The sequence below is a fragment of the Orcinus orca genome, chromosome 8 (assembly GCF_937001465.1).
Source record: "Orcinus orca chromosome 8, mOrcOrc1.1, whole genome shotgun sequence".
Taxonomy (NCBI): Eukaryota; Metazoa; Chordata; class Mammalia; order Artiodactyla; family Delphinidae; genus Orcinus; species Orcinus orca.
In genome coordinates this window covers 525,859-533,642 of record NC_064566.1, presented here as the reverse complement: position 1 = coordinate 533,642, position 7,784 = coordinate 525,859, and the positions used below count along the sequence as shown (strand labels likewise).

Below are 7,784 nucleotides of genomic sequence, written 5' to 3'. Positions count from 1 at the left end.
CGGGCGGACGGCCGGGCACCCCCCGCGCCATGGGCGCGCCCGGGGCGGGGCCGGAGCCGAGGGCGGAAGCGCCGCAGGATCAAGGAGTTTGGCTGCTGGCTGCTCCGGTGCCGCCATGATCATCCCTGTGCGCTGCTTCACGTGCGGCAAGATCGTCGGTAACAAGTGGGAGGCCTACCTGGGGCTGCTGCAGGCCGAGTACACCGAGGGGTGAGGCGCCGGGCCGGCCCGGGAGGGCCTCCAGCCTGGTCGGGAAGCGCTCCCCGGGCCGCCAGCCTGCGGGGCAGGGCGGGTGGGTCCCGGCCTGAGGGGCCTGGGGGGCCGGGTCCCGGCCCGCGGGGTCGGTGTGTCGGGCCGGTGTCGGGGGGTCCCAGTCATCAGGGCGGGGGCGGGGGCTACTCACATCAGATTCCAGGTGACCCTGGGCGGGGGAGCTTTCAGTCTCGGAGTCTTTTCCATCCCTGTTCTCCGGACCTGTTCTCAGGAAAGCGCCCCCCGCCCCGACCTCTTAGTTTGGGGAGGGGAGGGAGTCGGGCGTCAAGCTGCTGCCGTCTGGGGACTCCTAGGTATCCTGGCGAGTCTCGCCACCTCCACGGCAAATAAGCCCTCAGCCGCCTCTGTCCACCTGCTCCCTAACATCTCCCCGCTGTTAGGCCCACCCCCGTGTACTGCAGACTCACTGGCTTATTTAGGACATAGGACAAGCTTCCTGACCACATAGGCCTCATCATCAGGCTATTGTGGGGGTCCCTCTTCTGTGCTTACTTACCCCTTAGCACTGCAGTTACCACCGTGCCTGTCAGAGTCTCTACCCTGGACTAGAGTCTGACCTTGGGCCCTTGTGTGGACAGCCCCATCCTCATCACATTTGAACCTCTGGGTCCCGGGATGTGCCAGGGAGGCGTAGGCTCTTAGTGCAAGTGTGTCGGATGAACGGGGAAGCGATAGATGGCCTTAGTATTTGCGCCAAGTTCCGAGGAGGCTGCTGAAATGACCAGAGTGCAAGTGAATGCTGGCAGCCTGCACGGGACCCCTCCCCAGGATGACCCAAGCAGGGGCCACCCGACCTGGCCTCCCCTTTCCCAAGCCACCGCATCGTCTGCACACCAGAGGCCTTGAGGGTGACGGGCGGCGTCTCTGGGAAATGAGAGAGGTGTCTCCCTCCCCGACATGGGGAGCAGAGCCCGTGGCAGCTGAGCAGGGCTTGCTCCAGCGGGGGCAAGGTCCTCCATCTGCCAGGACAAACAGGCTGCAGCCAGCTTTCTCCTCGCCCTCAGGGACGCTCTGGATGCGCTGGGCCTGAAGCGCTACTGCTGCCGCCGCATGCTGCTGGCCCACGTGGACCTGATCGAGAAGCTGCTCAACTACGCACCCCTGGAGAAGTGACCCCTGCCCGGCAGGCCACGTCTCACCCACGGCTCGTTCCCTGGAGGTGTGGGGAGCTGGAAGCAAGGCCCGCCCACCCGTGGCCCTGTCGGCATGGGTCTCCCTCTCTGGAAAGAACCGTCCAGTAAATGGTTTTGAGGACCACAAGGAGGTCCTGACAGTTGGCCTGGCTCTGTGAGGCTCCCCGCTGCCCGCTCCTGTGTCCTGCCTCGAGCATGAGGCCGCTTGGGGTGGGTGCGGCCCTCACGGCCTGGGAGGGGGGAGGGCCATCCCCAGGGATGAGGCCTGGGAGGGGGGAGGGCCATCCCCAGGGAGGCGCTCAGCCGGGGGCTGCTTTCCTCCAGGGCTCACGCTCGGCTCCACACAAGGCACAGATGTCGGGAGTGCTTGGGCTGGGGGCTCGGGGGCGCTGGCGTCCCCACAGCGGTGTTCCGGGCGCCCTTTAGGCTCAGGACAGACGCCCTCACCTCTTCCTCCCCGGTGTCTGAAGAACCTCGAGGCTTTCTGAGCCCTGAGTAGAGTGCCCGCTGTGGTTAGACGCCCGTCTTGACAGTCCTGCTGCCAGCAGCTTCCGGGCTGCCCCCAAGGCCAGCAGCCCGTTCCCCTCCACAGACAACTCAGATCCCCACAGTGGGTGGGAGGGGCCCTGCCGGCTGGGCTGGGTGGGTTCTCGGTGCCCCAGGCACTGACATGCCACCCTGTGAACCAGCGGAGCGCTGCCTCTCGGAGGCCTCTGTCCTGTTGTGGCCAGGCTGAGGCTCAGAACGGGAAGCTGCCGCCTTGGCGGGGGTCAGGCAGGCCCTGGTGCCCTGCAGCGGGCAGAGGGCAGGGCCGTGCAGTTAGCGAGGGAGGCGCCCTTCCCCGGGCACCTTCCTCAGGGCTGGCCCAGCTGCCCGGACGCCTGAAGTGGGGTTCCCTGAACGCACGGGAGGGGACCACGGGAGGGAGATGGGGTCTGTGCAGCGGTGTGAGGAGCTGGGCGGCCCCTGGGCGACAGGGCACGATGGCCACGCCCTGGCTGCCCCTCCAGGCCCAGCACCCCTTCCAGCCCCAGCTCCCACTGCCAGCACACATCCTTCCAGACACACCCCGGACTCGCTCCTGAGACACCAGCCCCAGCACCTTCTCCCGTTCCTGATCCTGCACCGTGGCCAGAAGGGCCCCTGGAAACCACAAGCAGTCCCGGCTACTCCCCGAGGTCTAGCCCCACTTCCTCTGGGGCTCTGGCCACACCACCAGCTTTGCATCAAGGCCTGTCCCCAGCCACCTCTCCCTCGAGTCCCCTTGGCCCACAGCTGGCCCCCTGTCCTCCTCTGTTGTGGCCCTGGGTGGGGGGATCTGTCCACTCTGCTGGACGTGACGGCCCTGGGGACCAGGACTGTGTCACCAACAGAGTAAGTTCAGCCATCCGCTCCACAGACGTTTATTGAGCACCTACCACACAGCAGGAGCAGTCCTAGGCATCATCAGGCGGCAGTGAATAAAACCTGCAGGACGCCTGCCTCCAGGGAAGAGGTGACAGCAGTGAACTAGTGATGCGAGGCCTCTAGATGGTGGTGAGAGCAGCGGGAACACAGCGGGGGGAGCGGCAGAGGCCTGGCCCTGGGAGAACTCTTGCTTGGTTTTCCCCAGGGGCTGGACGTGGCTTGCTTAAGGAGAAGCCCGCAATACCTGAGGGGCCTCAGGGCAGGCACACGGGGCTCCTCACCTGCTGCCGCCCGGCTCCCCGCTGGGCCAGCCCATTGCTGCCCAACTCGGCTCCTCTGACTGAACCCAGGCCTCAGGGAGCAACCCGAGGCCACGACCCCGGCCCCCACCCACCCACCCAGCCCAGCAGACAGGCAGACAAGTGGGGCCGACCCCAGGCCTTGGGACTTCGGTGTGCAGCTAAAGGCACTTGAAGCTGCCTCCGGGGTTTGGGGCTCCCCAGAGGTCACGGTGATGGCACGGTGCGGGGGGCGGGGGGGCCCAGGCACAAGAACACCAGGGGGAGACCCTGGCAGGCAAAGGGCGGGGCCACGTGCTGGACCGCAGCTCCCTGGCCGTCAGTAGTCAACGCGTGGCAAGAAGCTGCAGTGCACATGGAGGGCCGGCCCGCGGGCAGGATCAGTAGTGCTCCAGCTTCAGGCTCTTGTACAGGCAGCACGTGAAGATCATGCCAAACACCTGAACATGGGGCCAGCATGAGCGGACGTGGCCGCCAGCACCTCGCGTCCCAGCACCCGCCGGCCCGCCCTGCCGTGCCCGCACCTGCACGCAGGCGATGCCGAGGCCCACGGCCCCGATGATCCTCAGGTGCTCCTGGATGAACGTCTCCAGCTTAGTGATGCAGCCGCCCTGCAGGAGCAGGCCAGGGGTGCACGCTGAAGGCAGCAAGTCGTCAGGCCCCCTCACCAGCCCCCAGCATCCCGGGGCTCCCCGGGCCCAGGCACGACAGAGCAGAGCCACTGCCCTCAGGGCCCTGGGCGTCTCAGCAAGGCCCCACCGGCCTACCTCCACCTTGTAGATGTTGGAGGCGTGGTCGCGCTGCCCGCAGCCGGCCACCACGGTCTTGCAGCAGCTGTCAGGGACCACGCGGCCACCTGCCTCGCCCGAGCGGATCCACTCGCTGTCCCGCCAGTCCTGCGAGTTGTTGCTGCCGCAGCAGTGGAACTGCAGCGAGGACACAGCCCAGGCTGAGCCCTGAGCGCCCACCCTTGCGGCTGGGGCTCCCGCACGAGTCTGGGGAGGTGCCTCCCTGCGCCACCCACCCACCTCCTGCTGCAGCTTGTCCACAGCGCTGGTCACGCCCTCGTGGCCCAGCTGGTGGTACCGCTTAGTCATGGTGTCCTTCAGGTTCTCCTTGAGCTCTGCGTTCAGCTGCGGTGAGGGGGTGACAGCTTCAGCCACAAAATCTAACACTCTCCAAGGTGGGGCAGAATGCAATGGGCACAGGCGGGAGAGAGGCGCAGGGTCAGGGCTGGGGTCAGACGCATGGCTCGGATGGCCACGGGGAGGGCCGCGGGCAGGGAGGGCGCTCCAGAGCCTGCGGACACCTGCCTCCCCCGCCAGGGCCCCCAAGCAGGCAGCTTGGGTGCTGCAGGCAGGCTGCCCATCCCTGTGATCCGCCCTCCCCCTGGGACCCAGTCCCCACCTCCTGGGCCTGATGCCACGATGCTCAGCGCTGGAGCGCGTGGGGTCCTGTGTGCATGTGCGCGCCCTGCCTGTGTATGTGTGTGTCCCCGTGTGTATGTACACGTCGCCTGCGTGTGCGCATCCATCTCGCACGTGCGTGTCCCCGTGTGTGCCCGTGCACGTCCACGTCGCCCACGGCCCGTCTGTGCCCCTCACCTGCTGGTAGTAGACGTAGGCCAGGGCTCCCGCGATGATCTCCAGCAGGAAGATGACGAGGAGCAGGGTGAAGTACTGGGGGGCGGTGCAGGGGCTCCGTGAGACGGGGCGGGACACGGACACCCCCAGTCCGTGAGGACTCCCCGGGCCCAGGCACAACAGAGCACAGCCACTGCCCTCAGCTCCCAGCAGCCACACGGTGAGGGCTCCAGGCAGCAGGCGAGCGCTGGGGGGCCGCCAGGACCCCCAGTGCTCACTCCCAGGTGTCTTCCCTCTGTTGGCCCAGCTGGGAGGTGGGCACTCACAGGACTGGGCAGGTGGGAAGGGACGCCCCCCCCCCCAGGTGAGCACAGCAGAGTCCATCCTGCGGTGTCACACTCGACCCCCGTCAGTCCCTTCTAACTCCCTCAAGGACCCAGAGCCAGCCCCCGGCAGCCTGGCAGGGAGCCCTGGCAGGTACCCGCAGCCCCACCCCCGCCCCCAGTGCCAGCCACACCCTGCTGACCAGACGCAGCAGGTCCCTCCGCTCCTTGAAGGTGGCGCAGCAGCCCAGAACCCCGGTCACCATGACGACAGCGCCCGCCACCACCAGGATGTAGGCTGTGGCCAGATAGGTGCCCGAGGCCAGCAGGCTGATGTAGTCGCTCTTGAGGGCCAGTGTCCAGATGCCCACGGCCATGACGGCCAGACCAGCCAGCTGTGGGCAGTGCACAGCGGTCACCACACCTGGCCCCAGGTCTGAGCCCCAGGCCAGGCTCCTTTCAAGGCTGGGGAAGGGGGTGCCTCACCCAGAAGCAGCAGTTGAAGGTGAAGAGCAAGTACTTGAGGCAGACGGTGCCACATGTCGTCGTCTTCTCGCCGAACTCGCCCATCCTGCGGCAGGGAGGCGGGGGAGGGCCTGACTGGGAGGATGGCCAGACACCAGTGGGGACAGAAGGAGGGGACACAGATGTCCAGACCAGCCCCAGGTTGGGGCCAAGCCAAGTGCCTGCCCGGGTGAGGGCTCTGGGAGAATGTCCACGGCAACCAGGATGCTTCCTGCGAAGGCCGCTCAGGAACCTCCACCCCACTGCAGCGAGGGCAGCTGGGGTGCCCACAGCCTAGCTGAAGGCCAGGGGGCCAGGCTTCCCTGACCAGAGCCCAGGGCACGGTGAGAGGGGGCCTGGAGGACCCCCAACCATCACGGGCTGACTCACCCCTCTGGCAACCAGGGTAGGAAGCCCCAGCAGGCACCTCGGGGTGAGCTCATGCAGGCTCCCCACCCCGTCCCAAGCATTCCCCGGGCCCACGTCACAGGTTGGCAGGAACCCACCAGCTGCTGGGGGGGAGGAGGCGCTCCAAGACAGAGCGACCTGCCCCTCGCTAGCCTAGTCCCACGGCCTTAGGAAAGCCCCTCAGGGCTCTGTGAAAGGACAGGCCTGCCTTCCTCCCAGTGGGGGCAAGTGGAGCTGGCAGACACACACCCGCCCAGACCTGGGGGGTTCTTCCTGTGCCGGTCCTCATTGCTGGAATGGGGACAGCCACACCGACCCCAGGGAGAAGTGGAGCTACCGGCTGTGCTCCTCCCCAGAGGCACCCCAGGGCCACCCCACCCACTCTGTTCTGGGGTGTCCGCACTGGGCGGGGAGTGGCTGTGGGACACAGATGGCAGCTGAGCGCCCGGGGCCATGTTTCCAGACAGACACAGCGCTGCCCGCCCACAGCCAAATTTATATCCACCCCGCCCAGCACTCACCTGGCTGGTGGGGATGTCTCTCTCCTCTGTAAGGCAGGCAGACGGAAGTTCCCGCCCGAGAAGCCTCCACTAGAAGGGCAGGGACAGGTCACAGGTCTGGCTCAATCTGGATGGTCAGGATCCCGCCACCCCTCTCTCTGGCCAACCCAGGCACTGGACCCGAGCTGGCCTTCCAGAGCAGGCAGCGTCCACCCCCTGCCCGTGGCTGAGAGGGGAGCGGCCAGGCCCGGTATTTTGGTCTGGGCCAGGGCGGGGCAGGGCAGAGGACATTTCTGGACAGTCCGATCCAGGGAGGGACCGCACGCCTTCTCCAGGCCCCCGTGAGCCTTGGCACCAGACCTGTCACTGCCCCTTGCCCCACCAAGCAGCAGTAGCTGCAGCCTGGAAAGAAAAAGGCGCAGACCACTAGCACAGCCGGGGTGTGGAAGCCCCACGTGCCGCAGACCTGGGCCTGCCCTGGGGTCCCGGGGAGGCTGCTTCCAGACACAGATCCGGCCCCCACGGCCCGCCCGCGGGCGACCGGCTGAGGAGGGGCCCCTCTTTCCGGGAGTGCCTGGCGGAGATGATCCCCAAGGGAAAGGGCCGGCCAGAAATAGCTCCCGCGGCCCGGTACAGAGCCGCCCCACCCACGTACCCCGCGGCCCAACCAGCCCTTCGGCGCCCCGCCCCGCAAGGTGGGGGACCCCGACTCGGCTCCAGCCAGGCCGGGTGAGGAATTCGCGATGAAGTCACCGCCGCCGCCTCCCCCACGCCGGGGCGAGGCGAACGGCCCGCCCACTCGCACCGGGCGGAGGGGAGGGCACCGGTGTCTGCACACAGTGAGCGGGGTGCTCGGGAGGAGCCCCTGGCCGGAAGGGGCCGCCAGGCCCGTCCGGAGACCCGGGAGGCGCCTCGCCCTCGCCGCCCGGCGGACCCTCTTTCCGCCCGGCCTCCGGGCGCCCGTCTCCCTCCGGAAGCGGCCTGCACGGCCGCCAGGCGCGCGGCTTCTCCCGGCCGGCAGGGCCGGGCGGTGCACTCACCGGCCACGCGTCCGAGTCGGGCCGGCGGCGGCGGTGGCGGCGCAGGCGGCGGCGGTTCGGATCGCGGAGAATGTGCGGCCGACCGGGCGCTTGCGAGCGCGACGCGCCGGACCGCTCAGGTCCCCGCCCCGGGCCCGGAGGCCCCGCCCACGGCCGCGACGCCGGGCAGGTCCGAACAGCGCTCGGCGCGAGCGGGCGGAACACCAGCGGGGGCGGGCCCCGGGGGTCCGCCCGAGGCGGCGGGGGCTTGGCGGGCTGCGGCCCGGGGGCGCCCACAGCCCCGCCGGCCCATGCCCTCGGAGGAGCTGCGCTGG

General features: G+C 68.4%; 2 protein-coding genes across 4 annotated transcripts; one reads left to right on the top strand and one right to left on the bottom strand.

Annotated features, from left to right (window-relative positions):
- The first annotated feature begins 15 nt into the window (after nucleotides 1-15).
- On the top strand, nucleotides 16-1,549 carry POLR2L (RNA polymerase II, I and III subunit L). The gene is made up of 2 exons (XM_033402614.2): nucleotides 16-210; nucleotides 1,278-1,549. The coding sequence occupies exons 1-2, from the start codon at nucleotides 116-118 to the stop codon at nucleotides 1,384-1,386; spliced, it is 204 nt and encodes a 67-aa protein (XP_033258505.1). The 5' UTR covers nucleotides 16-115; the 3' UTR covers nucleotides 1,387-1,549.
- A 1,244-nt stretch (nucleotides 1,550-2,793) lies between these two features.
- Nucleotides 2,794-7,603, bottom strand: CD151 (CD151 molecule (Raph blood group)). 3 transcript variants are annotated; one of them, XM_033402610.2, is made up of 9 exons: nucleotides 7,471-7,603; nucleotides 6,452-6,520; nucleotides 5,505-5,614; nucleotides 5,222-5,413; nucleotides 4,717-4,791; nucleotides 4,141-4,245; nucleotides 3,880-4,038; nucleotides 3,637-3,723; nucleotides 2,794-3,552 (listed from the first exon to the last, which is right to left on the bottom strand). In XM_033402610.2, exons 3-9 carry the CDS (start codon nucleotides 5,586-5,588, stop codon nucleotides 3,493-3,495), a joined length of 762 nt encoding a protein of 253 aa, XP_033258501.1. In that variant the 5' UTR covers nucleotides 5,589-5,614; nucleotides 6,452-6,520; nucleotides 7,471-7,603; the 3' UTR covers nucleotides 2,794-3,492. The 3 variants fall into 3 exon arrangements, with proteins under 3 accessions (XP_033258501.1, XP_033258504.1, XP_004278138.1); XM_033402613.2 differs by having other exon boundaries at nucleotides 3,637-3,749; nucleotides 5,505-5,589; nucleotides 7,471-7,597; XM_004278090.4 differs by having other exon boundaries at nucleotides 5,505-5,589; nucleotides 7,471-7,597.
- Between the last annotated feature and the right edge of the window lie 181 nt (nucleotides 7,604-7,784).